Source organism: Panthera onca, chromosome A2, assembly GCF_046562875.1.
Source record: "Panthera onca isolate mPanOnc1 chromosome A2, mPanOnc1 haplotype 2, whole genome shotgun sequence".
In the NCBI taxonomy this organism is placed as follows: Eukaryota; Metazoa; Chordata; class Mammalia; order Carnivora; family Felidae; genus Panthera; species Panthera onca.
The window spans coordinates 11,818,916-11,846,894 of NC_138340.1; the positions used below are offsets into that span (position 1 = coordinate 11,818,916).

At 47.6% G+C, this 27,979-nt stretch overlaps 1 protein-coding gene across 5 annotated transcripts; it reads left to right on the plus strand.

Annotated features, from left to right (window-relative positions):
* The first annotated feature begins 341 nt into the window (after positions 1–341).
* Positions 342–19,829, plus strand: LOC145713353 (cytochrome P450 4F3-like). 5 transcript variants are annotated; one of them, XM_081791931.1, is made up of 13 exons: positions 342–565; positions 838–1,030; positions 2,961–3,105; positions 5,925–5,978; positions 6,072–6,199; positions 8,060–8,181; positions 8,920–9,190; positions 10,335–10,401; positions 10,591–10,720; positions 18,162–18,295; positions 18,392–18,456; positions 18,642–18,724; positions 19,116–19,829. In XM_081791931.1, the coding sequence occupies exons 1-13, from the start codon at positions 510–512 to the stop codon at positions 19,291–19,293; spliced, it is 1,626 nt and encodes a 541-aa protein (XP_081648057.1). In that variant the 5' UTR covers positions 342–509; the 3' UTR covers positions 19,294–19,829. The 5 variants fall into 5 exon arrangements, with proteins under 5 accessions (XP_081648057.1, XP_081648056.1, XP_081648061.1 ...); XM_081791930.1 differs by lacking the exon at positions 2,961–3,105 and adding an exon at positions 4,713–4,857 and having other exon boundaries at positions 343–565; XM_081791936.1 differs by lacking the exon at positions 2,961–3,105 and adding an exon at positions 4,713–4,857 and having other exon boundaries at positions 345–474.
* The last annotated feature ends 8,150 nt before the right edge of the window (positions 19,830–27,979 follow it).

The following is a 27,979-nucleotide window of genomic DNA, read 5'->3' on the forward strand; positions in this document are numbered from 1 at the left end:
GCCCGAGGCTTCCTGATTCTGTGCTGGGAAATGGTGCATGCCTCTGACCTGCCTCGTACGTGGAGAGGAGCCCCAGAGATGTTTTGGGACTAGGCTTGGCTGGACTCTGCCCCCATGGCACCTGAACTGTCATGTTCAAGCTTTTCCCTGCTGTGCCCTGCTGGCCTTGAAAGGGCAGGGGTGGCTGTTAGCTTGGGGGCCAGGAGTCACCTTTGCCCAACCATCAACGGATCCCCCACCCCCACGTGGGGGATGCTGAGTTCTGAGAACCCATTCTCTCTTTATAACACGGAAGTCCCCCTCCCCCACCTGCTAGTTGGGCCACTGCCAGGTGGGGAGGAGGTAAGCAGGCAAGCAGGGACTGGCTGGTTTAGCCTGGTCACTGCCAGTGTCCCCTAGGTCAGGCTCCAGGGACAAAGACTTTCCAAGAGGAGGGGAGAGGAGGCTGTGTGGATAAGCTGCTGTGGTCTGAAGGTACCTGGCTGGGGGTTGATCCTGGGTAGCAAAGGATGCTGCCCAAGGGTGGGGTGGCTCCAGAGAGCCGCTGGGAGCAGAGTGGCTACTGGTGGGTGGTTAGCTATCTCTCTGTGTCTCTGTCTTTCTTTTTCTCCCTCTCACTCACTCTGCCTCTCCCTCTGGAATTCTCTAGGTCCTCCTCCTCTCTCTGAATCACCGTTTGCCCAGTGCTGAGCACTCACCATGCCTACCCCTCTCAGTCCCTGACCCTTCCATCCCGGTGTGGGGGAGGGGCTCTCCCTCTGCTCCTGAAGAGTCCAGAGAGCTCACCCTTGGGCCCATTTCCTCGGCCTCAGGAAAATCTGTCCCCTCTGCCTCCAGGATGCTGAGCCTGTCCTGGCTGGGACTCGGGCAGGTGGCAGCCTCCCCATGGCTGCTCCTGCTTCTGGTGGGGGTTTCCTGGCTCTTGGCTCGCGTCCTGGCCTGGAGCTACAGCTTCTATGACACGTGCTGCCGCCTCCGGTGTTTCCCGCAGCCCCCGAAGCGGAACTGGTTTTGGGGTCACCTCGGACTGGTGAGTGTGGGTGGCAGGATGGGCCTGGGGCAGCGGGGTGGATGCACTTTCCCAGGGGTGGGGAACGGGGACCTGGGGTGGGGCTGGGGTCTGGGACAGCAGAGAATGAGGAAGGCTAGGGAGCCGTTCTTTAATCACTCGTTCATCCCAGACCATTTCCACATCTTCATCTTCGCACCCCTAGCCTGTTTGGAATCCATTTCCTGCCTCTCTTCCCCACATTAATGTCCCTCTGAAGGGCTCCCAGGGCGGGCTGCACAGAGCAGGGTCCCTTGGCATTCCCAGTGTCCGTGGCTACCCCAGGGACCTTCTCAGGGGCATTGTCCAGGGTCCGCTCCCTACCTGGCCCATTCCCTTGTGTCTGCTCACTTACCTACAGGAATTACCTATGACCTCCCCACCTCGACTCACAGGGGTCTAGCTCTCCACCCACACCCCTCCCCAGGAAAGCTTCCTCTCAGTCTACACTCCCCTGCTGAGATGTCCCAATGGGCCCATTGCCCAACCTGAATAAAGTTAACCACTCACTTCCCCTTACAGAAGGTTTCTTTGACTCCCCACCTGCAGGGACCTTTGACCTGGGTCTGCTCATACTTAAAGAATTAATTGTCCAGTTCCTTATTTTCCACCTCTTTACCTGGATAGTTGCTCTGGGGATCAGATACTACATTGTCCAGCCCAGGAGCTGGCATACAGTAGGCACTCAGGTAAGTGTTTGATGACATAGGTGGTGAGCTTGCCATTACCTGCCATGTTCAAGGTCAAAGGGATGAGCGGCTAACCCTTCTCATCCCCAGACAGGCTGAGGGAGGAGCACAGCTCTCCTTAACTGCCCAGCATGAGGACCACAGCTGGGGGAAGGACTTCCTGCTATTTTATTGCTCATTATGGCCAAGTTTGGAATGAGGGCATTCCAAGCTCATTGTGAAGTTTGCCTGAGATGCTGGGTCTGGGAATGTTCTTAACAAACCCTGGGGGCAGCAGGAATGTTATAAAGTTACTGTTTCCACTCCCTGCTCCAGGGCTTGGCCATGGAGGCTGGTCTTGGTCACTCTTCTCTCCTCCAGTCCCTCTTGCTGTGTGACCTCAGCTGAGTCACTCTCCCTCTCTGGGCCAATCTCCTCAAATGCCTCAGGGTTCTTAGGGAGCAGGGAACAGTCACTAAAGTGAAAATGACTTGTATTCACCTGTCTGGAGCACCTGGAAGTATTTGTCAGGCCGGGATGGGGCTTCCCGTGGGACTGGAGAGGATGCCTCACTGGGAGGCAAGCCCCCCTCCTTCTCCTTTTGGGGGACGCAGCCTGGGTTTCTTCATTTGTAAAAGGCACGGCTGATGGGGGAGTCCATAGGTTCAGGGTATAGGTTCATAGATAGTCCATAGGTTCATAGGTAGAGGTAGATAGATAGACAGACAGACAGATGGGATGCACCATGCAAGCTGGCGCGCAGAAGAGGACGTAGGTGGGAGCTGCCCTCCTGACTGATGGGCAGAGCTCACACCTGTGTCCTGGGGTCTGTCAGAGCTGGAAGGTCTGCACACCTTCACCATCTGGGGAACGGGGTGGCTGTGTGGACTGGCCAGGACATGACAGGACATGGGAAGGAGCCCCAGTACAAAACGTGAGGCCACCCTGCTGTTCCTGTGGGCACCTCCCTGAGATTGGAATGACTCCCAGGAGAAGAAAGCTCTGACTTCTCAAGCCAAGGTTGGCCTCTCTGGGGGCAGGGAGCATGTCTTCTCCCTGTGTCCTGGGAGGGACCCTTGGGACATGGAGAGTCTTCCGGGATCCCTCTGCCCCCAAGGGAAGGAGCAGGAAGAAACAGAGATCTCCATCTATGCGGAGTCTGGACACACTGACCACTGCAGAGGTTGCAGGGGAACTTGCCGTGGCTCCTTCTGTGGAGGTGATGGCCCCTGTTTTGCTTGTAGGTTCACCCCACAGAGCAGGGCTTGAGGGTCTTAACTCAGCTGGTGGCCGCCTACTCGAAGGGGTTTGTGACGTGGCTGGGCCCCACCATACCCCTTATCACTTTGTGCCACCCTGACATGATCCGGACTATCACCAATGCCTCAGGTACTCATGCAGAGCTTGTGGTGATGGGCTGTGACACAACCCATGGCTGTCACCCCCTCTTTCTCGAAGCTTCACGCAACACCAGCAGGTCACTGGCCTCACTTCCCCCTTCTCTCTCAGCCATCTTCCTCTTCCCTTCTTGTGTTTGTCAATCCCCATCTCACTGTCTCCTTCTTCCATTTCTGTCTAATCCCCCACCCCAACCCTGGTGTCCTGGGCACCACTGGGACCCCAAGAGCCCTCAATCCAAGGCTCAGTCCTGGAGGAACCCTCAATCTTGAGGAGATGGGTTGACAGAGAGGTCCTTGACCTGGTGAGGTAAGGAATTGGCCAGAGGGACATGGCTGTGTCATCCCAGAGATGAATCAAGGCCTCTGCTGGGGCAGGCTGGAAGACTTCCTAGAGGAGGAATTATTGGAACTGGGTATGGAATGACAAGCAGAAATTTTTTTAAAGCAGAGGGCAGAGTGGTGCGATGGACATCGATAGCATCTGAGGTCCCCTGCCAGGCCTGGCCTCAGTCCCACCCATCTCCATCCCCAGAGCAACAAGTGTTGGCAGAATACCTGCGCTGCTTTTTCTGTGACACCCACCTCTGGTGGGTTGGTTCCTTCCACCCTATTCTACAATCTTGTCTGCTCCAAGTTCATTGCTCTTCTGCTTGAGGGCCCAGGAGTCTCCTTGATGGGACTCTACCCCAGCCTAGCTCCCTTCACTTGCTTCTGTTTCTTGTACTTCCAGACAGACCAGGCTGAGCAGGGGAATAAGCAGCATCCAACAGAAACCTTAGCTTTAACGCCCAAATTCTGGGTGACTCTGGGAAGGCACCCAGCTCTCTCTGGCTGCCAAGGTGTTTTTCAGTTGTGAGTGGTGAAAACTCAACCCTATGTGGTCTAATCAAAGAAAGGAAATCTATTTACAGTGAAGTCCAGACAGCATTGTCTTCAGGCATGGCTGGATCCAGGTCTCAAATAACATCATCAAGAATCTGTCTTCATTATTTCAGTTCTGTTTTCCTCTGTGATGGCTTCACTTTCATTCTGGTAAAGAAACTCAACCCCCATGGGAAAGCGAGCTTAATCCCAACAGTTCCAGGGGAAAAGTTGCAAAACTCCCTTTAATTTTCTTGGACTGCATCCCAGGGTCAGTTTCTCATTTAATCACTGTGGCTCTGATTACCCAGTCTTGGCAAGTGTAGGTTCTCAGAGCTATTGTTTTGGGGCTCAAAGCAGTTTGATGGCTAAGAAGTCAGGTCCTGGAATTCTGATGGACTTGGGCTCAGATCTCAGGCAGGTCACTTACCATCTGGGAGACTGGGGGCAAATGACTTCATCATTCAGAGCCTCAGTTTTCTTATATGAAAAATGAGGAGAGAGGAGAAGCCAGGTGAATGTGGTGTTTGGGATCCAAATGGGGGAAAGACCCTTTTTGTTCCTGTAACCAAAGAGCCCCAATTGTTTTACCAAGGGTCTGGGGAAGGATTCCGGGAGGAGACTGAGCTGCTGGAAAGGATGCACAGGGCTCAGGTCTGGGTCTTTGCTCTGCAGGGTCCTTCCATCTGGCCATCTAGAAAGACTGTGAATGGGGTCCTTTTTGTTTCTTTTCAGATTCAGAGCTCAGAGGAAGGTCTTCTGTACACACAAAACCTGGCAAGCACCTATGGGGATGTGTGCTGCTGGTGGGTGGGTCCCTGGCATGCAGTCATCCGAATCTTCCACCCCACCTGCATCAAGCCTGTGCTCTTTGCTCCAGGTAGACACCCCACGGCCATGGCTTGCTCACTGCTGAAGTCTCTGTGCTGCCGACAGTGTGGTGGGTGACCCAGATGCAGTTGTGGGGACGCCACTGTCTCTGTCTTGCCTGGACCCCACATGCCAGATCTCTGGTCACGTCTGCTCACACCTAGGGTGTGATTGTGCGATGTCTGCTGTATGGCCAGGTCTGGTCACGTTTATGTTTCCACCTGTGTTCTGGTTACTGCCGATATACTTTATACCTGGTTATACCTGGCATAGGGTACATGGTAACCATGAAGATGGCCTTAGTCATGTCTGGGGCTCACCTGTGGCCAAGGATATTCAAGGCATGTGGGGAGTCTGTCTGTTTTTGTCTAGGATGCTATTTGAGATTGTCTGGTTCTCCTGTGGGTTGTGTCTGGACCATGTTTGGAGTTTGTCTGAGGTCTGGAACCTCGAGTCCTTCTGAGAAATGCTGAGGCCTTATGTGAGCCTTGTCCAGGGCAGGTCTTAGGATATGGCTGGGTCATACCTGGTCCATGCCTGGGACATTAGTGAGATCGTATTTAAGTCCTGCCTGGGACTATCTGTGAGACATACTGAGGTTGTGTCAGATTGTCTCTGGGTCCATGTCAGAGGATGCTGCATCAGGTCAGTGTGTGTTATACATGTTGTTTCATGCCAGGGCATGTTAACATGTGTTGGGGCCATGTCAGGAGATGTCAGAGAGTTCTGGGACAGATGCGATGTCCTACGTCCCTGTAAAGGCATTTTGTGGAGTGCTGATTTGTGCTCAGGTGTTTCGAACATGTTGGACTGGCACAACATGTGTTGTGCCACATTTTAGAGAGCATCTAAGTACATAGGGGTGTGTCCATGGGCTCTGCCTTTGCTCTGCTCTGTGCTGCAGCCTGGTATGGTGCCCCCTCACCTCCCCACTCTGTTTCCTCCGCTCTTGTACCCATTCCTGCTAAGCTGGTCTTGGAGGGAGTATGAATTCCCCTGGCTGGGCCCTCTACTCCCCCAACCCAAACCCCTCCCCTCCCCCTCCCCATGACCCCTGATGGTCCTCATTCGTGTCAGCTGCCATTGCACCCAAGGACGCGGTCTTCTACAGCTTCTTGAAGCCCTGGCTGGGTGAGTAACTGTGGGTGAAGGGGATTGGGGACAACCTTGGGGACCCAGGGGGAGGCAGTGCCTTTGCCCACTTCTTGCGGCTGCCTCTACTAGGGGATGGGCTCTTGCTGAGTGCTGGTGACAAATGGAGCAGCCATCGCCGCATGCTGACACCCGCCTTCCACTTCAACATCCTGAAGCACTATGTGAAGATTTTCAATGACAGTGTAAATGTCATGCATGTGAGTCTTTTGAACCCAGGGTCCCAGCTGAAGTCTTGGGGGCGATGGAGGTTCTGAGATATCTTGTCTGGAATTCTGGCTCTCCTAGACAGCTTTGGGGCCATTGCTCTTCCTCTCTGAGCCTCAATTTTCTCAGCTATATAATGGGAATAATGGTCCCCACTTTGCAGGGTAGTCAAGATAATGTAATGTATTCATGTCCCTGGCACATAGCAGGTGCTCAGAAGGTGTTAATTTCAATGTTTCCCTTACAAAGAAGCCTTCAAACCTGAGACCCACTTGGTTATCCATGAAGGTTGCATAGTAGTTATGCTGAATTAATGAACCACTTCCAAACTCATTGGTCTGAAACAATAAGGGTTTATTATTGCTAACCTGTCTGTGAGTCAGTTGGTCTTCTGGACATGGATGGGATCACATGTGCTTGTGATCAGCTCTGGGTCAGGTATGTACTTTGCAGATCTGGGCTCAGCCCTCTTACATGTTCGAGGAGTGGCTGGCTGCAGGCTGATCTAGGGTGGTCTCAGCTTGGACAACTGAACTTTCTTTAATGTGATTCTCTCCCTCCAGAAAGCATCTCAGGCTTGTTCCCATGGCTGAGGCAGGGTTCCAGGAGACTGAGAGGAGGCTTCAATGCCTCTTGAGATCTAGGTTTAAGATGATCACCTTGTCATTTTTGCTATGGTCGACTGGCCAAAGCAAGTCAAAAGGCCATTATAGAATCAAAAGGTGGTGAAAGAGCATCCACCTTTTAATGGGAGTTGCTGAAAAATCACATTGAAAAGGTGTGGATATAAGGAAGTGAAGAATTGGAGGTGGGGGTTTTGTGAAGGGCCTGGGATTATTTTCACACTTGCAAGCTAAGGAGTGAGATTGTTATGGTTTTGTGGATTGTGCCAGAAGACACAAGACTCCTGTGTCAGAGACAAAGAACAATTTATTACTCATAGCACAGCAAGCACACGTACTTCTTGGTTTGCATTCTTTCTCTAAGTCACCAAATCCTGTGAGGATAACATAGGTGGGCTTCAATGCTTATGCAGTAAGTTGCATTACAGGAGAGGCATACCAGGTTCAGGGACTCTATGACTTCTGGTAATTAAAAGCAAACCTGACATTTGTGTGGGGGAAATATTACCTTATTCCTTAAGGGTGTTTGCTGAAAATGCAACTCTGAGAAATGCCTAAGTAAAGAATATCAGAGCCTTGCCTTTTTGGGGCATACCCAGCAAAAAGATGGAGGGGTGCTCGGGGCCCATGAATCGCCTCTTTCAACACAGGGGAATTTTTTCTTAATTTATGACAATTAAGATGATGAAAGCTAACATTTCTCAAGCACTTACTATACACCAGAATCTATGTGTGCATTCCATGACATATATTGTCTAATTTGATTTTCACAACCATATGAGGTAAAGATGATTATTATTATCTCACTACAGGTGGTGAAAATAGGTTCAGAGAAGTTAGGGAGCTTGCCTGCATTCACACAGCTAGCAAGTGAGCTAATGAGTGGAGCTGGGATTCCAATGTGGTTTGTCTGACAACAGAACAACTCATATTAACTGTTACTGAAGCTTTGACAGGTGGAGTCCAGAGGGCAGCATTGAGTTGACCAAGGGCACACAGGGGTGTAGGAGGCAGAGTCAGGATTTGAACTCAGGTCTTCTGACTTTCAGCCATGAGGTCTTAATAGTAAGAGTTTGTACTCCCACCCAATCCTGGTCCTCCCTGGAGATGGGTGCCTGGGGTGGAGGACAAGGAGCCTGGGTCTGGTGGATCCCCTCTTGGTGGTTGGTGTTGGAGAGGGGTTCAGAGGAGGCAGGTCCCAGCCCCAGCTCTACCTTCTTCTCTGCCCAGGCCAAGTGGAAACGCCTGGTCTCAGAGGGCAGCACCCGATTGGACATGTTTGAGCACATCAGCCTCATGACCCTGGACAGTCTGCAGAAATGTGTCTTCGGTTTTGACAGCAATTGCCAGGAGTGAGTGCTTGCTCAGGACCTGGGAACATGAACTGTAGATCCAAGGGAGTAGATGGGGAGGGGAGGGATGACCAGGGCAATCAGAAGGGACTTCCTGGAGGCGACGGATCAGAGTTGGACAAAGAAGGACAAGGAAGGGAAAGAGAAAGAGTGATCCTTTCAGGTAAGCAGAAATGTTTGACAAAGACCAAGGGACTAGGATGAGTAAAGCATGTGCCACAGTAAGGAGCCACCTTGGGAATGAGATTGGAAGGGTTGGCAGGAGCTATATCTTAAGGACATTCAAAAGCCAGGCAAAAGGGTATGAACTTTATCTGAGGTTTGAGCAGGTGAAGGTCATGGGCAAAGCTGTTCTTGGACATCTGAGATTGGAGAAGACCAACTGATGTGTAGACAATGGATGGTGTGAAATTGGATGCAAGATTAGAGAGGGGATTGGGTCCATTGACCAAATGGGAGAAGATGAAGTCTGAGCTGTATGGAGAGAGAGGAGAGATGCATAATGTGTCAGCTGGGTTCTGGGTTCATGGAGGCAGCTCACAGAAATGGGAATCAGGGAGAGAAGAAAGTCTGGAGAGTCACGTGTCCTGGATCATCCCCACCATGTATCTGTGGGGCCATCTGTTCCTGGGTACTCAGTTTTCTGATGGGCCATATCTCCCAGCTGCTGGTAGCAGGCATTTTCTCAGCCTTCAGGTGAGCTAAGTTGTTACTTTCCTTCATGCCCTCATCCTGCAGGAAGCCTAGTGAATATATTGCTGCCATCTTAGAGCTCAGTGCCCTTGTGGCAAAACGGCACCAGCAGATCTTCATGCACATGGACTTCCTGTACTACCTCACTCCAGATGGGCAACGCTTCCGCAGAGCCTGCCGCCTGGTGCACAACTTCACAGATGCTGTCATCCAGGAACGGCGCCGCACTCTCCCCGATGAGGGTGTTGATGACTTCCTCAAGGCCAAGGCTAAGGCCAAGACTTTGGACTTCATTGATGTGCTCCTGCTGACCAAGGTGGGTTTCTCTGGGATCTGGATTCAAATGGTAGAACGGACCTTGATTTCAGATTTCAAATTGAAGACTTAGACTTGATCCAGAGGGCACTGGGGAGTCATGGGTGGTGTTTGAGGAAAGGAGGGATGGATTAGGGATATGTTTTAGAGATGACTTTATGGAATATAACCTGCAGGGGACTGTAAGTCTGCAACTGTGAAGGGCCTGAGATTTTACTCTACTTAATAAGGTAGTCGTGCGTGCGTGCGTGTGTGTGTGTGTGTGTGTGTGTGTATGCGTGTGTGTGTGTGTGTGCGCGTGTGTATTTATTTATTTGTATATTAGAATCCAGAGAAGCCCATTTGTTACTCACAGAAATGAAATAAGGGTGGCCATAGTAGAATTGTAGCCATGGTTCCTCATTCTAAAATTCTTCTGAGAGCTACATGATGCTTTTATCTGTACATGCAACCAACCATGCTTCCATCATAGGAGAGGTACCTCTACATTATGAATCTTGGAACTTATATAGGACTGCTGATACATCTGCCCCTTCTTCTTCTTCTCCTCCTCGTCTGCCTATGTTTTGTCCTCCTCCCCTCCCCTTCCCCCTCCTCCTCCCTTCCCCCCTCCTCCTTTTCTTTCTCCTTCTTTCTCTTTCTTCTCCTTCTCCTTCTCCTTCTGTGTGTGTAAGAGAGAGAGAAGTAGAGAAAAGTGTTGTGGAGTATAAACCAATTGTCTTCACCGAGAAGGCAAAGTCTACAGGTTCTGTTGGCTTATCACCAGGGGAGATAAGGAATCTCTGGATTTACTATCCTAGAATGAGAGCAAATGGCTCCGGAGCAATGCTCATTTCCAACTTCCAAGGGAAGTTGTCATTCAGTCTCCTGTAATCCAGGTGGCCAATAACTTCTTTCCAGTAAGTCCTCATCATGTAGAAACATGAAGATATTCATGGATCACTGATCCCTCTCACCAGGGACAAAACAGGAGGCAAAGAGGCCACGGAGGAGAAGGCCTGTGGGGTGGGGCCTCTGGTAATAGTTTCTGGATGGATAATGGAGCTTCAGAGATTGTCTCAAGTTAGGCTTATGAGCTCTCAGAGTGGATATGACTTGCTGTGTGTGTGGGTGGGTGGGGTGGAGTGGTCTTATACTCTCTCCAGGACAAAGATGGAAAACAATTGTCAGATGAGGATATCCGAGCTGAAGCTGACACCTTCATGTTTGGGGGTAAGCATCCCAGTGTGGGACTGCAGGGGGTAGGAGTCTGTCCAATCCCAGGGACTTGGCAGGTGGGCCCTGGACCACCCCATCCCACCCCATCTTCCCCATCCTCCCTGAGGGCCCTAACGAAGGGCGCCGTCCGCCCTCTGGTGCTGAACAAGCCCACAGACCCAAGCCTGTCTGGCTGCCTCTCAGGCCATGACACCACGGCCAGTGGTCTCTCCTGGGTCCTGTACAACCTTGCGAAGCACCCAGAGTATCAGGAGCGCTGTCGGCAGGAGGTGCAAGAGCTCCTGAGGGACCGTGAGCCTAAAGAGATTGAATGGTGAGTGCAGGTCCTCATGTCCTGTTCTGGAACCCCTCTCATTGGCTCTGCTCCCCTGCTGGGGAAGGGGAAAGAACTTTTTGTTGATTGTGTCATTATTGCTTAGAGAGACTAGGAGCAGAATCCAGAGGCAGCAGTCTGGTACCTAGCCTGGAGAGCAGGGGAAAGTGACAGAAAGATCTGGGCTGCTAAGAGAATTATTGACAATTATGAAGGCAGATGATACCACTTAGTACATATTCTGTAAGTGAACTTCCACTCCACTCCCTTACTTTTCTCTCCTAAATCACACTCTCTCCGCCCCCCCAATATCTTCACTCCCTGAGTGTTTGCTTGTCTCTTGCCTCCTAATTCCTTCAATACCGTTCAGTCCAGGATTCATGGGGGACACCTAGGGATTGAAATCATTCAATTCTTGTCCAGGAACACCTTCATTCATCCTGTCCCCATTCAGAGAACACTGCCGTGCTGCCTTTCTGTCCCCAGTTGTGTGCCATCTCCAATTCTACCAGCCCATTCTGTGTCCTGGAGCTCCAGCCTGGTGGGGGAATAGACTCAGGTCAGGACACCCTGGGTCCACCCCCTGGGCAGGGCTAGGATGGAGAGTAAGAGAGGCAAGGATAAGAGTAGAGAGAGTGCCTCAGCTGAGACCCTGAGTGATGATCAGTAGGTGTTTGGGTATAGTTGGGGTGCAGTTAATTCAAGAGGACAGGGTGGACAGAAGGGAAGAGGAGGGGAGGAATGGAAGAGGGAGAGGGAGAAAAGAGAGGGAAGGAGGGAGACAGGGAGAGAGAGAGAGAGAGAGAGAGAGAGAGAGAGAGAGAAACTTAAGTAGGCTCCATGCTTACTGGAGAGCCCGACATAGGACTCCATCACTTGAACCTTGAGTACAGTTGGGGTGCAGTTAATTCAAGAGGACAGGGTGGACAAAAGGGAAGAGGAGGGGAGGAATGGAAGAGGGAGAGGGAGAAGAGAGAGGGAAGGAGGGAGACAGGGAGAGAGAGAGAGAGAGAGAGAGAGAGAGAGAGAGAGACTTAAGTAAGCTCCATGCTTACTGGAGAGCCCGACATAGGACTCCATCACTTGAACCTTGAGATCATGACCTGAGATGAAATCCGACACTCAACAAACTGAACCACCCAGGCACCCCCCAGGAAGATCTTTCTAGGGCTAGTGTGGGAAACATACTGGAGAGGACAAGCTGTTGCATGGGGACCAGGAAAAGGATTCTGAGGCCTGGGACAGGCCAGGGTCTGGGGGATGTTGAAGAGGCATTGGACTGGACAGGCATTTTTTACGTAATATTTTCCATTCCAAGCCTTTGCTCAGCACAGCAGTCCTGTGAGGTAGGGAAATATTTTTAAGCTTTTTCAACAAGACTTCAAACAAAATTATACACTTGGTAAAAAAAAAAAAAGACTATATAAAACAGAGTTTAGAGTAGAAATGAACTTTTAAAAAAATCCTTGCCCTAGGAGGAACACTTGTCAGTGATTTTCTGTGTATCCTTCCAGAAGACATCTATCTTTATACCCACATTTATATGAAAACTATCTCCTCTCCCCTTCCAAGTGGGAATTAAGGTCTACACATTAACAACCTATCCTTGAGATCTCTTCCTTTTCCCAGAATATGAGTTTTTGAAAAATAGTTTTGAATTACAAAGGCAATGATGAGAACAAGTTCTTCTTGTTCTGAGACGTTACAAAGGAGACTATGGTTATCATTAACATCCTCCCCTGCCAACTTAATCCCCTTTCTGTCTCCTGAGGGGTTTTTAAACTTTTAGACTCATTGATTTGCTATGTCTCTTTCCATAATTATCTATCTATCTATCTATCTATCTATCTATTATCTATCAATAACTATCTATCATCTATCTATGTATCATCCATCTATCTATCATCTATATCATCTATCATCTATCAATCTATCTATCATCTATCTAGCTATAATCTATTATCTATCATTATCTATCATCTATTATCCATCATCTATCACCTATATCACCTATCTATCATCTATCATCTATATAATCTTTTTGTCCATTAACACATTTTGCATTTCCATATACATACTGTTTGTAACTTGTTCCATTCACTCAAAAGTGTGTCTTATAGCTCCTTCTCTCTGTGTGCTGCAAAGCTTTCAGTGGTTTACTTGGTTCACCCCTTTGTTAAGGACACGTATGTTAGTGTTCTCAATTAGAGTAGACATTGCTGAATTGCTTTCCAGAGTCTCTGTTCTGATTTTCCTTTCATCCTACAGTGTGTGATAGGACTTGTGAACCCTATTCCCTGCATTCATTCATTCATTCATTCAGTGATAGAGATGGAAAGTGCAAGCAGAGGAGGGGCAGAGAAAGAATCCCAAGCAGAGCCCAATGCAGAGCCAATGCCCATTGCCCATGCAGAGCCCAATGTGGGACTTTGACCCATGAATTGTGAGATTATGCCCTGAGCTGAGACCAAGAGTTGGAGGCTTAACTGACTGAGCCACTTAGGTGTCCCCCATATTCCTCCTTTAAAAATTAAAAACAATTTTTTATTTGTGAGAGAGAGAGCATGCAAGCAGGAAAGAGGAGTAAGGAAGAGGGTGAGAGAGAGAATCTCAAGCAGGCTCCATGCTCAGCACAGAGCCCAATGCTTGATCCCACAAGCCTAGGATCATGACCTGAGCTGAAATCAAGAGTTGGACGCTCAACAAACTGAACCACCCAGGTGCCCCCTACTTCCTCCTGTTTTGATTGCTGTGTGATATTCTAACATATGGCTGTACTGTAATTTCTCTTAACATCTCCCATTGATGGATATTTGGATTGTTTCTACTTTTTTACTAAAACAAACAATAAGTCAGAATCTGTGAACACTGGGCCACGCTTACACATGTAAAGGTCTCTCCACTGCAAATTTCCAGAAGGACAATTGCTGAGTCAAAGACAGTTTCAGTTTTTGTCATTTTAATAGCTATTTCAGATCTGTTCCTATCAGCTGAATTTGATGTTACCACCTTTCCCATACCTATAGAATTATTGTATTGAATTTTAAATCTTTGCCAATTTTTCATATTTCCTCTTTTAATGAATATTTATTTAAATAAGGGGTTGAACATCTTTTGCACATTTTGGAGGCTACTCCCAACATTTTAAATACTGAGGTATCATTTATATACATCATATTAGTTTCAGGTGTACAAAAAGTGAGTTGGTATTTGTATATATTACAAAATGATCACCACAATTAGTTTGCTGACATTTTTCACCATACATAATTATAGAATTTTTTTTCTTGTGATGAGAACTTTTAAGATCTACTCTCTTAGCGACTTCCAAATATGCAATACAGCAGTATTAACCACAGTATTATTAATTATAGTCAACTATAGCCAATACAGTATTATTAACTAAAATACAGTAACTATGTAATGCTATACATTACATCCCTATGACTTAATTATTTTATAACTGAAAGTTATCCTTCACCCATTTGCTTACCTACACCCCCACCCCCACCCCTCACAACAACCAACCTATTCTTTGTATCTAGGAGATTGTTTTTGTTGTTGTTTGTTCATTTCTTCAGATTCTACACATAAGTTAGATCATACAGTGCTTGTCTTTCTCTTTCTGACTTATTTCATTTAGCACAATGCCCTTAAGATCCCTCCATGTTGTCTCAAATGGCAAGATGTCTTTTTATGGCTGAGTAATATTCCACTGCATGTATATATCACATTTTCTTTATCCATTCACCTATTGATGGACACAGTTGTTTTTCATAACCTTGGCTATCATAAATAATGTTGCAATGAACATAAGTTTACGTATATCTTTTTGAGTTAGTGTTTTCATCTTCTTTGGATGACTACCCAGAAGTGAGATTGCTGGATAGCATGATAGTTGTAGTTTTTAATTTTTTTGAGGAAACTTCGTACTATTTTCCACAGTGGCTGCATGAATTTAAAACCCCACCAACAGTGCCCAGGGTTCCTTTTTCTCCACATCCTCATCAGCATTTGTTATTTCTTGTCTTTTTGGTAATAGCCGTGCTAACAGCTGTGAGGTGTGAGGTGATTTTTCCTTGTGATTTTGACTTGGATTTCCCTGATAATTAATGATTTTGAGCATCTTTTCATGTACTTATTCATCATTTGTGTGTCTCTTTAAAAAAAATGTCTATTCAGGGGTGCCTGGGTGGCTCAGTCAGTTGAACATCTGACTCTTGATTTCAGCTCAGGTCATGATCCCAGGGTCATGGGACTGAGACCCGCACTGAGCTCTGTGCTGAGTGTGGAGCCTGCTTGAGATTCTCTCTCTCTCTCTCTCTCTCCCTCTCACTCTCTCTCTCTCTCTCTTTCTCTCTCTCTCTCCCCCTTTGCCACTCTTCCACACTGTCCCCTGCCTCCCCTCTAAAAAAATAAATAAAAATAAAATTTCATTCTGATCATTCTTCTGCATACATTGATAAGCCATTTGTATTTCTTGTTATGTGATTAGTACTCATCTTTATTTTTCTCTTTGAGTTTTTCTCTTTTTTTCATATTTACTTACAATAACTCATTTAAAGATTGTCTTTTGACTTTTGAGGGGCACTTCTAGTTAATTGTTATGGAGACAGATTTGTCCAAATTTTCTTTTACAGTCATACTGTCTAGCCTTATGTTAGGGTTTTGTGGGCTTTTCTTACCAGATGTTAGGGCTTCACTTACTTGTCTCTCCTGTTCCATGGGTCTATTTTCCTATTTTTGCAGCAATGCCACACTGTTTTTTGTTTGTTTGTGTGTTTGTTTGTTTTATCACTGCATCTTTGTAATAAGTCTTTTCTTCTTTAAAATTTTTTTTAATGTTTATTTATTTTTGAGACAGAGAGAGACAGAGCATGAATGGGGGAGGGTCAGAGAGAGGGAGACACAGAATCTGAAACAGGCTCCAGGCTCTGAGCTGCCAGCACAGAGCCCGATGCGGGGCTCAAACTCACGGACCGTGAGATCATGACCTGAGCCGAGGTCGGCCGCTTAACCGACTGAGCCACCCAGGCGCCCCTGTAATAAGTCTTAATACCTGGTAGAGTGAGTTCCTCTTCTTTAATATTTCACTAAATATTTTTTCTTTAGTGTTTATTTATTTTTGAGAGAGAGAGAGAGAGAGAGAGAGCAAGGAAGGGACAGAGAGGGAGACACAAAATCTGAAGCAGGATCCAGGCTCTAAACTGTCAGCACAGAGCCTGATGTGGGGCTCAAACTCATAAACCGTGAGATCATGACCTGAGCTGAAATTGGCCGTTTAACCGACCAAGCCACCCAGATGCCTCTTTAATATTTCATTTTTAAAATGACCTAGCACTTCATGATCTTCTATTCTTTTGGAAACGTTTTGGATTAAGTTTATCAAGTTCTTAAAACTACCAGGTAGATTTTCATTTGAATTGAACATATTCTATAGGTTGACTTGAATATATGATTGACTTGTGGAAAACAGATTACTTCATAATATGAATGCATACCATTCTAGAATGTGGAAGAAATACCCCATTTTTGGATACTGAAATACTCTTTAGTCTTTTAATAAAGTCCAAAATTTTTCTTAGAGATCTTATACATTTTTGGTTAAATTAACCCTAAGATATATTTTTTAATGTTTATTTTTGAGAGAGAGAGAGAGAGAGAGAGAGAGCAAGTGCATGCTCTAGTGGGGGAGGGGGAGGCAGAGGATCTGAAGTGAGCTCTGTGCTGACAGCAGAGAGCCTGATGTGGGACTTGAACTCACGAGCACTGAGATCATGACCTCAGCCAAAGATGGACACTTAAATGACTGAGCCACCCAGGCACCACAACCCTAAGATACTTTCATTGCTATGGTGAATCATATCTTTTATTGGGATTGAGAGAAATTTATAAATTCATTTGGAATATAGAGATTTCATATCTAAGTTTAATCCAGGTATTTATTTCTTCTTCTTCTTCTTCTTCTTCTTCTTCTTCTTCTTCTTCTTCCTTTATTTTTTCTAATTAGTTGTTACTTCAACATAGAAAAACAATTTTTTTCATATGCATATACATTTTGTGCCAGTGAACATAGTAAATACTAAGTATGGAGTCTTGTATCCAAAAACATGTTTTTAATAAAAGCTTTTGGAACAACTGGGGAGCTATCCAGAAAAAAGTTAATTCAACCTGCTTCTCATGTATTGTAACATGACAACATCAGGATGGAATCAAATATTTAAAAATTTTTAATGTTTATTTATTTTTGAGAGAGAGAGAGAAAGAGAGAGCATGAGTGGGGGAGAAGCAGAGAGGAGAGGGAGACACAGAATCTGAAGCAGGCTCTAGGCTCTGAGTTGTCAGCACAGAGCCTGGTGTGGGGCTCAAACTCACAAACCATGAGATCATGACCTGAGCTGAAGTTGGATGCTTAACCTACTGAGCCACGCAGGTGCCCCAGGATGGAATCAAATTTAAAATAAAAAATAAAAGTGCCTTAAATGCTTTAGAGAAAACTGTGGGAAATTATCTTATAGCTCCAGAATAAGGAAGCCCTTATTTTTGACAAAAGTCCCAGGAAATATACAAGAAGAGATTGCTGTGCTGTTGCCTGAAAAAGATAAAGAGCAGTGTGTATAGTATATAGTATGCTACTGTATAATTTTTTTTTTTAATGCAAAAAAGTAGCTCTGGAAGGATACATTAAAAAAAAAATAACCTAGGCAAACCGTGAGGATGGGAAATGAGTGAGTTGAGTCGTAAGAATGGTGTTTTATAATTTTCCAGTTTTGAGCCAGTTAACTATATCATTAAAATTTACATCACCACACAAATTGAAGGGGATTAAAGAAAAAGAATTCACCCCCACTCCCCCTTACTGGATCTTCAAGGTTTATAAAAGATTTCTGGTGTATTCTAAGCATAGAATCACTATCTGCCAACAATGACACACTTACCCCCACATTTCAGATTGCCTTACTCTCTTTTTTTCTTGTCTAATTGCATTAGCTAGGATCTCTAATACCATGAGAAATAAAACATTGGATCTGTTTCTTTTGTTTCCTACTCATTGCCTTTTGATTTTGCTCTCTTGCAGTAAACAATATTTAATTTTTATGCAAAATCGTAAACCTTTTTATTGTTGGATTTTGGGTGTTGTGCTTTGCACAGAAAACCTTCTAAAAATACCCAGCTAAATTTCCTCTCCTATTTCTGTGACACTGCCCTTCTTTTCCAAATATCACTTTATCGAGGTGTGATGGACACATTAAAAAGCTGTACATCTTTAAGGCGCACAACTTAATGGGTTTGGAGATATTTGATCCATCTGGAATTTATTTTGTTATAGGGAGAGATGATCTCATGGGGCAGTAGAGAACGGGGGTGGGGGTGGGGGGTAAGGGTCTCTGTTTTTGCTCCCTGGATAACTGTTGCGGGGGCGGGGGGGAGGGGTCCTTAGGGATGACCTGGCCCAGTTGCCTTTCCTGACCATGTGCATCAAGGAGAGTCTGCGGTTGCACCCCCCGGTCACAGTCGTCTCCCGCTGCTGTACCCAGGACGTCGTGCTCCCAGATGGCCGGGTCATCCCCAAAGGTGCCCACAACACCAGGGGGAGGAGCCTCGTGGGCAGGAGGTGGGGCCCATCAGGCAGGGTGAAACCCTTCCTGACTGGCCCCTCCCCTCCCACAGGTGTTATCTGCCTCGTTAGTATTTTCGGGACCCACCACAATCCATCCGTGTGGCCAGACCCTGAGGTGCTGCCTCCCCCTCCCTCCCCTCCACCCACCCTCATCCTTGGCCACTTCCCTAGCGGGACCTAAGGGAGGGCTCAGGGTTCTGACCTGGCAAATCGCTCCCTCCATGAAAAGCACACCTGTGTCTCCAAAGCCGGCTGTCCTGGGAAACCCCATCCAACAGTCCCACCTCTCTCCGCCCCCAGGTATACAATCCTTTCCGCTTTGACCCAGAAAACATCAAGGAAAGGTCTTCCCTGGCTTTTATTCCCTTCTCCGCGGGGCCCAGGTGAGCGCAGCGGGCATCTGAGGTGGGGATGAGGTGCTGAGGGCAGGGGCCTGGGCCTGAGATCCCAGACGTGGCTGTGGGGGCGGGAAAGGGGGTGTTGAGGATGGTTCTCCTTCTCTCCCCTCCTCCAGAGGTTGGGGGTAAAGGCCTGGGCAGTGCGGGGTGGCTGGGTCCAAGGAGGGCTCCGCGGTGTGCTCAGAGCCCCTTCCCTCTGTCTGGGAGCTCAGGGCTGGGATCTGAGCCAAGCTCAGGGACCCCCGTATGGGGGTCCCGGGCACGGTTAGTCCCCTCCGGTATCCCTGCGGGCGGGGCTGGCGGTCCCGGGCCAGGTTCGGGGCGCGACGGGACCTGCTGGGGTCCCTGGCGAGTGAGTGCCCACTGCCGCCCGCAGGAACTGCATCGGGCAGACGTTCGCCCTGACCGAGATAAAGGTGGTCCTGGCGCTCACGCTGCTGCGCTTTCGGGTCCTGCCCGACAAGGAGGAGCCGCGCAGGAAGCCGGAGATCATCTTGCGCGCCGAGGGCGGGCTTTGGCTGCGGGTGGAGCCGCTGAGCGCGGGCCCCCAGTGACCCGCCAGCTCCCCCTGGCTTGGGATCCACCCCGACCCTATACACGCCCCCTGGCGGATTCCCAGGACTAGAGCTGTGTGGTCTCCTCTGCTAGAGCGCCACTGACAGCCAGCAGGGGGCGCTCGGGACCTGCGGGAACGCAGTGGGAGGGCGTGGGCCAGGGCGAGGGGTGGGGTGGAGGGGAGGCTGGTGTGTGAGCGCAAGACCCTGACAGCCTTTCCAGCTGACCACGGCCCCCCACCCCCACCCCCATGCTGATTGCGGGTTCTCCCAGACCCCAATAAGGGCTTTCATCCTGTAGGCAATAGGGAGCCATGGGAGGGGTTTGAGTAGGAGAGGGACCACCGTTAAAGACTGACTGAGGGGCATGTTTGAAGCTCTGGGTCACAGTGGAGAACCCATAGTGGCACTACTCTCTGGCCACTCTGACCTCTGTTCCTATCTAATATACCCAAACTTTTCTTACCCCAGAATCCTTCACTACATTTCCATGGTCACTGTGTTCACTGAAACAAACATAGGTGCTTTCTCCTGTGTGTCTGATCATTGCCATCGTTGTATCGGTTATGTGGTCTGTTGTTTTTGCTAGTTTTCACTGGTAGGGTTAGTGGTCTCGTGTGCCTGTTTATCTTTGCTTGAGTATCCGTTATTATATTTGAAATAACATGTGTAGAATTTGGAGAAGGTAGCTTTCTCTAGGAGGCATTCTTTGAGCCTTGCTGGCCAAGGATGATGTTCAATGGAGTTCAAGGCTTGTGGTGCCAAGATCACTAAGGCAGTTTAAATTCCAGCAGAGGTCACACTTGCAGTCCCCTCTACCGGTGTGTTCTCCCCTTGAGCAGTGTAGCTCCTGGAGGCTTCCACCTATGTAAGGAGGATCTTCTTACAACTTTTCTTTCCCATGTCACTCTAGGCTTTGATTTTTCTCCCCTGGCCGTGAGGCCGTCAAAACAGTTTCACACTTCCCTGACTCTCTCCAGCGCAAAAGTATAATTCATGCTCCTTTAACTCCAGGTTTCTTTTTTCTTTTCCTTTTTTTAATGTTTATTTATTTTTGACAGAGAGAGAGAGAGACAGAGCATGAGTGGGGGAGGGTCAGACAGAGAGGGAGACATAGAATCTGAAACAGGCTCAGGCTCTGAGCTGTCAGCACAGAGCCTGACACGGGGCTCGAACTCACAGACGGTGAGATCATGACCTGAGCCGAAGTCAGATGCTCAACTGACTGAGCCACCCAGGAGCCCCCAGGCTTCTTGTTTCATTTGAGTGGCATCTTTGTTACAATTTTTCCCCACATTTATTCATTGTTGAGAGACAGAGAGAGACAGAGCACAAGCGGGGGACAGGCAGAGAAAGAGGGAGACAGAATCGGAAGCAGGCTCCTGGCTCTGAGCTGTCAGCAGAGCCCGATGCAGGGCTTGAACGCATGAGCTGTGAGATCATGACCTGAGCCGAAGTCAGACGCCCAACTGACTGAGTCACCCAGGTGCCCCTTGAGTGGCATCTTTGTAATTCTTTACTGTCTTTTCAGGTCATTTATGCATTTAAGAAATTGGAAAAGGGGGCACCTGGGTGGCTCAGTTGGTTAGGCGTCCGACTCTTGGTTTTGGCTCAGGTCGTGGTCTCAGTTTCGCGGGTTTGAGGCCTGCATGGGGCTCTGTGCTGGCAGCGTGGAGCCTGCTTGGGATTCTCTCTCTCCCTCTCTCTCTCTCTCTGACCGTCCCCCACTTGCACTGTCTCTGTCTCTCTCAAATAAATCAGTAAACTTAAAAAACAAATGATTGGAAAAGTTTCCAGATATGAGAGTTGTGTTTTTTTTAAATTGAAAGGTTAATCCCAATAACCTAGCTTGCCATTAATGGAACACGAAGTTTCAGTTGGAATTTTATCCATTTCATTTTAGTTTGTGTGTGTGTGTGTGTGTGTGTGTGTGTGTGTGTGAGAGAGCGAGAGAGCGAGAGAGAGAACCAGTGCAAGTGTGGGAGGGGCAGAGGACCAGGGAAAGAGAGAATCTTAAGCAGGCTTCACATCCAGCTCAGGGCTCAACATGGGGCTCAGTCTCACGACTGTGAGATCATGACTTGAGTCAAAATCAAGGGTAGGACCTTTAACCAACTGAGCCACCCAGGCACCCCTCAGGTGGAATTTTAAATGGTGATGATCCAGTTATCACTCTACTGTTGAATGTATTCAGGGTGATGATTGCCTTTAAGTGTATAGATTTCTGGACCACAAAAGCTCACATCAGGGCTTAAGGGAGGGGACAGCACATCCCCCAGAGATCCTGGAATTTGGGCTACATGGATGTAGCAGGTGACCTTTGAGATTGACTCCCCCAGGGATGTTCCTGATTTAGAGAGAGGGGTACACACTGGATGTTTTGTCAACAGGATGGACTGTGCTGGAGACTGCTCACTGTGTATCCTCATATTCAGTTTTGCCTTCCTATAACCCTTAGTTTTTAGGTTAGGTGCATGGCAGGCTGAAATACAGATTGCATTTGAAAGCTTTTCTTGAAACTAGATTGGCTAAATGACTATACCCTGTCCCATAGGAAAAGTCAAAGAGTACCTGGTAATTCTAGAAGCTCTCCTTAAGGAAAGGTAGACACTCTCTCTGTCCAGTTTCCCCTTTCTTCTTTGCTGCATCTTGGGGTGATGTGGGGACCTGCAGCTGCATCCTGGATCAAGGAGGTAAGACTACTCTTCAAGGAAGGTGGGGCAGATAACTAGATGCAATTAGGTTCAGATGACCCTGGATCCACGGCACCTTGGAGTTTTACTGCCAAGGTCACAATCACAGTCTGCTATTCACTAGCTGTTTGGGTGGGGGGAAATTGTTGGTCTCTCTGAGGCTGAGTTCTGTTACCATACAGTTATAGCCACCTTGTTACACTGATGGAGAGACTGAATAAGCAAACATGTGCAACATCACTCAATCAGTAGGTGGTAAGTACTCTCTTCTTTTTGCATCGCATTCTAACATTTAAAAGGCTGTAGTCACAAAAGTTAAATTTAAGTATTGGGAAATGTGACAATCTTCTGTGAAGAAAATTATCATTAGAAGATCTAGTTAGTTGGGCTTGCAAGCTGGTGCAGCTGCACTGGAAAACAGTATGGAGGTTCCTCAAAAAACCAAAAATAGAACTACCGTACAACCCAGCAATTGCACTACCGGGTATTTATGTAAGGGATGCAGGTGTGCTATGTCAAAGGGGCGCATGCACCCCAATGTTTATAGCAGCGCTATCGACAATAGCCAAAGTATGGAAAGAGCCCACATGTCCATTGATGGATGAATGGATAGAGAAGATGTGGTATATATATGTATATATACACAATGGAGTATTACTCAGCAATCAAAAAGAATGAAATCTTGCCATTTGCAACTACGTGGATGGAAGTATTATGCTAAGTGAAATTAATCAGTCGGAGAAAGACAAATATCATATGACTTCACTCATATGAGGACTTTAAGAGACAAAACAGGTGAACATAAGGGAGGGGAAACAAAAATAATATAAAAACAGGGAGGGGGACAAAACAGAAGAGACTCTTAAATAGGGAGAACAAACTGAGGGTTACTGGAGGGGTTGTGGGAGGGGGGATGGGCTAAATGGGTAAGGGGCACTAAGGAATCTACTCCTGAAATCATTGTCGCACCATATGCTAACTAATTTGGATGTAAATTATAAAAAAATTACAATAACGAATGTTTAAATCAAAAGAAAAAGAAAAGAAGAAGATCCAGTTAGTTGTGAATATCCCTAGTTACCTCTGAGTAACTTCAGGGGCCTTTGATGCCAAGCTGGCCTTGAAGCTAGGAACTAAAAAAAAAAAAAAAAAAATCCGTCTAAAGAGGCATGATCCGGACTTCATTTTTGCTTACGTGTTTCAAGAAGTGGAGGTCACGAGGGCCCCAAGAGAGAAAAGAAGGTGGGGGTGGGGGATGGGAGTGGAAGGGCCTCCTTCAGCACCTGGGACAGCGGCCGCTCCCGGACTCCCTCCTCTCAGGCTGTAGGAGTACCTGCCCTGGGCTACTGAGTCCAGGGCCTCAAAACCTTTCTGGGCCCACAGATGGGGGGGCCCAGGAGGCCTAGTGACTGCAAGATAAGAAAGGAACATTGCAACCTTAAATGAATAAATATTTAGTATATTCTAAGCTGAAAATAACATGTTTTTCTTGCCGAGTTCTTAACTAAAATTACTTTTCCTATTGGGGTGCTTGAGTGGCTCAGTGGGTTAAGCGTCCAACTCTTGGTTTCTGCTTAGGTCATGATTTCAAGTTTCGTGGGTTCGAGCCCCATGTTGGGCTCTGCACTGACAGCGCGGAGCCTGCTTGGGATTCTCTCTCCTTCTTCCTCTGCCCGCCCCCCCTCCCCCCGCCTCCGCACACCGAATAAATAAATAAACCAAAATTTTTTTTTTCAGAGCCTTAATATCTTCACAAGGTGGAGTCTTTCAATCCATGAATATTGCTTATCTCTCCATGAATTTGGGCCTTCTTGGGTTTCTTCCACAAGTGTTTTAAAATTTTCTTCATAGAAATCTGGAACACATTTTGTTAGATTTATACCTCAGTATTTCACTTTTTCTGGTGCATAATACTTTAAAATGGGTATATGAAAATATTGTTCCAATTGTTTATTGGTTCTATCCAGCAGATTTGGCATTCTTTTTCTGCAAAGGACCATATGGTAAACATTTTAGGCTTTGCACATCCCATTCAGGATCTCCTCTTCTTCTTGCCCCTCGTCTCCTTTTACAATCGTCTTATTTTTGAGAGAGGGAGAGACAGAGACAGAGACAGAGTGTGAGCAGGGGAGGGGCAGAGAGAGAGAGGGAGACACGGAATCTGAAGCAGGTTCCAGGCTCTGAGCTGTCAGCACAGAGCCTGATGCAGGGCTTGAACTCACAGACCGTGAGATCATGACCTGAGCAAAGTAGGACGTTTAACCGGCTGAGCCCCCCAGGTGCACCCTACAGTCCTCTTAAAATATAAAAACACCTCTTAGCTTATAGACCATACGAAAACAGGCCACAGGCCAGATTGGTCCATGGACCATAGTTTTCTAATCCCTGGAATATAGAAATAGAATTTCTATGTTCTATATTCTAGGTAGAATATCTTCTGTATACATTCTTGTATATTGATCATGTATCCTGAACTCTATTAGGTAATTCCCATTGGAACACAGAAAATGTTGTTGTTTCCTCAGTCTTAAAGAGTCCCTTCCCTTGACCCACTTTCCCAGTAATGAACCATTTCTTCCCTCCACCATGCAGCTAACTCCTCCAAAGAGTGAGCCGTACCTGTGTTCAATGTCTCCTCTTGCTCTACAAACAGGCTTTGAGTTTCTGCTAAGGACTGTGATGGTGAATTAATGAGAGAGGGAGGAGGAGAGGCATGAAGCCCATCGATCCCCAGGACTCTGCTGCACCTGCGTGTATTGATTCTAAAGGACACGAGCCTGCTGTCACTAACTGCTGTGGGTCTCTTTCCTTTCTTGGGTGTGTGGGCGGCGCCCTCTGCTGGAAATTTTGGGGACAACAGGCTCTGGCCTGGCCTCTGGTCTCCATTAATTCAACACGTGTGTGAGCGTGTCTGTGTCAAAGTGTATGTGTGACTGTGTGTGCGTTCGTGCTACTGTGTGTATGCATGTGCGAGGGTGTGTGTATGTGAGTGTATCCACGTAATTGGGTGCATGGATGGGAGCATGTGTGTAAATCTGTGTGCATGTGTGTTTGTGTGTGCACAGTGAGTGTGTGTGTGTAAGCGTGCCACTGTGTGCACACGTGGATGCATTGGTGTGTGTGTGTGTGTGTGTAAGGGTGTGACTGTGTGTATCTTGAAGTCGCTAAACCCTGTAATGGGCAGGGACCTTAAGTGGTTAAATAAGGGTGACTGGAAGACGGAACCCTTTACAAAGCTATGGGCAGGGCCAAGGGAAACCGTGGAGGCTAGTGCAGCGTCCTGGGGCTAGCATCAGCTGAGAGCCGCCACCACTGCCAGGTTGATGGGGCCAAAGAGTAGCTATTTCTGGAATCCAGAGAGCTTAACTGTCACGGAGAGTGGAGGTAGCCTTCGGCAGAGAATGGACGCCATTTCTCTAATCTCCTCGGATTGCCTGCAGGTGCCCACCACTGACCCAACGCCATATTCTCATTTGACCCCAAGAGGCTGTAGGGAGGTGGCCAAAGACTCCTGTGGTAGCCCGGTGTCTTGACCTGGGTTGGTGTCCACTCCACATGTCTCCGCAGAGGGGGGTTCAACAGTTCCTCTGCACCAGGGTGGCTCCCTTGTCTGCTGGCTAAGCAGACATCAGAATGGGAGGGGGGCAAAATCCTGCCTGTTCCCTTGCACGCCCTTCTGTTTTTGTTTTTGTTTTTCTGTGATGTCCTTGGGGCCCCCCTCCTTGGCTTTTGCATGAGAAATAGCCTTTTACCCTCCAGGGATGATCTCTGTTGATGGCGACCCCCACTGCTGGAGTGGTGGGGGTGGCCTGACTACTTTCCAGAGCTGACACCACCCCAAAAGTCCTGTGCAGGGGAAGTTGATGCACCTATTTTGGGGCCCCAGGACTTTCCTGAAGTTTCCCTTCAGCCTTCTTTTTCCAAAGCCAGCTTCTTTGCTCTCCTGGTCCTTATGCCAAGAAGCTGGAAACTCCAGCTTATGGGTCTGGCCCTTGACATGCTTTGGGGGCTGGTTGGGTTTCCTGATCTTTATTACGGCGACTGAAATGGAACAACCATTTCCAGCTTGAGTGTTGGGCCACATGTCACCACCGTGGATCTCCCTACAGGGCTGGTTCCTGCTTCCCTCACAGATGGATACTGAGTGAAATTGCCTCTATTGTCTTTGTTTACCTCAGCATGTCTGAGGAAGGAAGGAGGAATGACAGAGTTTTCAAGCCATTTGATTACCTCGCTGTGTGCCGGGTGTTTACAGTCCTGCTGTGGCTTTAGGGGCAAAGAGCGATCGTTATTCACTGTTCACTCTTCCATGTCACTCAGGTTTCTGCTCAGAGGTCACCTCCACAGGGCAGCCCTCCCCGATTGCCTCCTTGGTCACTTGCTGGTTCTCATTCTGTTAATTTCCTTCATTACCACCCACCATCTGACTTGGTCTTGTTTCCCATCGGCTTCTCCCATCAGACATGAGCACCACCATCCAGAGACCTTATCTGTTTTGTTCATCCTGGGTCTCGGGTTGAAGCACCATCACTGGCATAGAGTCTCTGATACTGTTTTTTTCTTTTTGTTGTTGTTGCTGAAGAACAAACTACCTGGGGGGTGTAAGTTCCCCTTTCCATCTTACTGAGGAGGGCATGAAGCGCAGAGAGGACAAGTGACTTGTCCAAGGTCACACAGCCAGCGAGGAGCAGGGCTGGGATCCGAACTCTGTTGGGCTGAATCCGGAACCTGTTCCTTCCCAAAGGCCGAGGAAAGGAAAAGAGAGACTCCAGCCACCAGGCAGCCTCCATGCTTGGTGTAGAGAGACCCCAGGCTGACTCCTGGGAGAGGTGTCTTCATGGTGTCACAAAAGAAAAACTGCTCACCTGTTCTGTGCAGCAACCATGTGCCCCTTCCCCCACTGTGACAATCCTTGTTTCTGAAATTTGTGTTTTCGTGATAAAAAGTATAGCAACACAGTGTGGGAGAGAGAAAGCGTGAGACTAGTAGCACGTGAGAAGGATAAAGACTCGACTTCCACTTTCTCCACTTCCACTGTGATGTGTGGATTCTTCTGGAATTTTCTCAGTGCATATGCACACATGCACACACACAGATCCACACACATATTCAGAAGCTTTAGCCGTAGACAAGCTCATTACTCATATGCCAATTTTTTAATTGAGGTATGATCGGCATATAACATTATATTAGTTTCAGGTGCACAGCATGATTCCACATGTGTATATATTGCAAAACGATGACCGCGATAAGTGTAGTGAAGACCCATCTCCACACGTAGCTATAGACTGTTTTTATTCTCGTGATGAGAGCTTTTAAGATCTACTCTCTTTGCAACTTTCAAATATACAATACAGTGTTATTAACTATGGTCACGAAGCTTTGCATTGCATCCCTAGGACTGATTTATTTTATAACTAGAAATTCGTACCTTTTGACCTCCTTCACCCATTTCACCCATTGCCTACACCCTCTGGCCACCAGCGGTGTGTTCCCTATTTCTGAGTTCATTTTTTTAAAAGAATACATATAAGTGAGATCATATGGTACTTGTTTTTCTCTGTTTGGTTTATTTCACTTAGCATAATGCCCTCAAGGTCCATCTGTCCTCCCATGTAGTCACAAATGGAAACATTTCCTTCACATGTCACTTTGAAAGGCCCTTTCCCCTATTCTCCCTGATGGGGTCTGATAGAATGCTTGCATTGCCCTGTGAGGGTTTACCAAGCTCACTTTACAGACATGAAGACTGAGGCTCAGAGGGGTGATAGGCTGTGCCCAAAGCTGGTGACTCACACACAGAGTGACTGCCACCTCTGGTCTGACACACACTTGTCCACTTCCCGGCTCTGGGTGTGGATGGGGGTTGACGTCTGGAGGGGGGGTCAACCTCTGCCTTTCTGTGTGTGGCTGGGGGCCATTGCATAAGCCAGGCTTGTGCCATTTGGCAGCTGAGACATTCCTTGTTGGATGAGAGACCACTGGGGACGCTC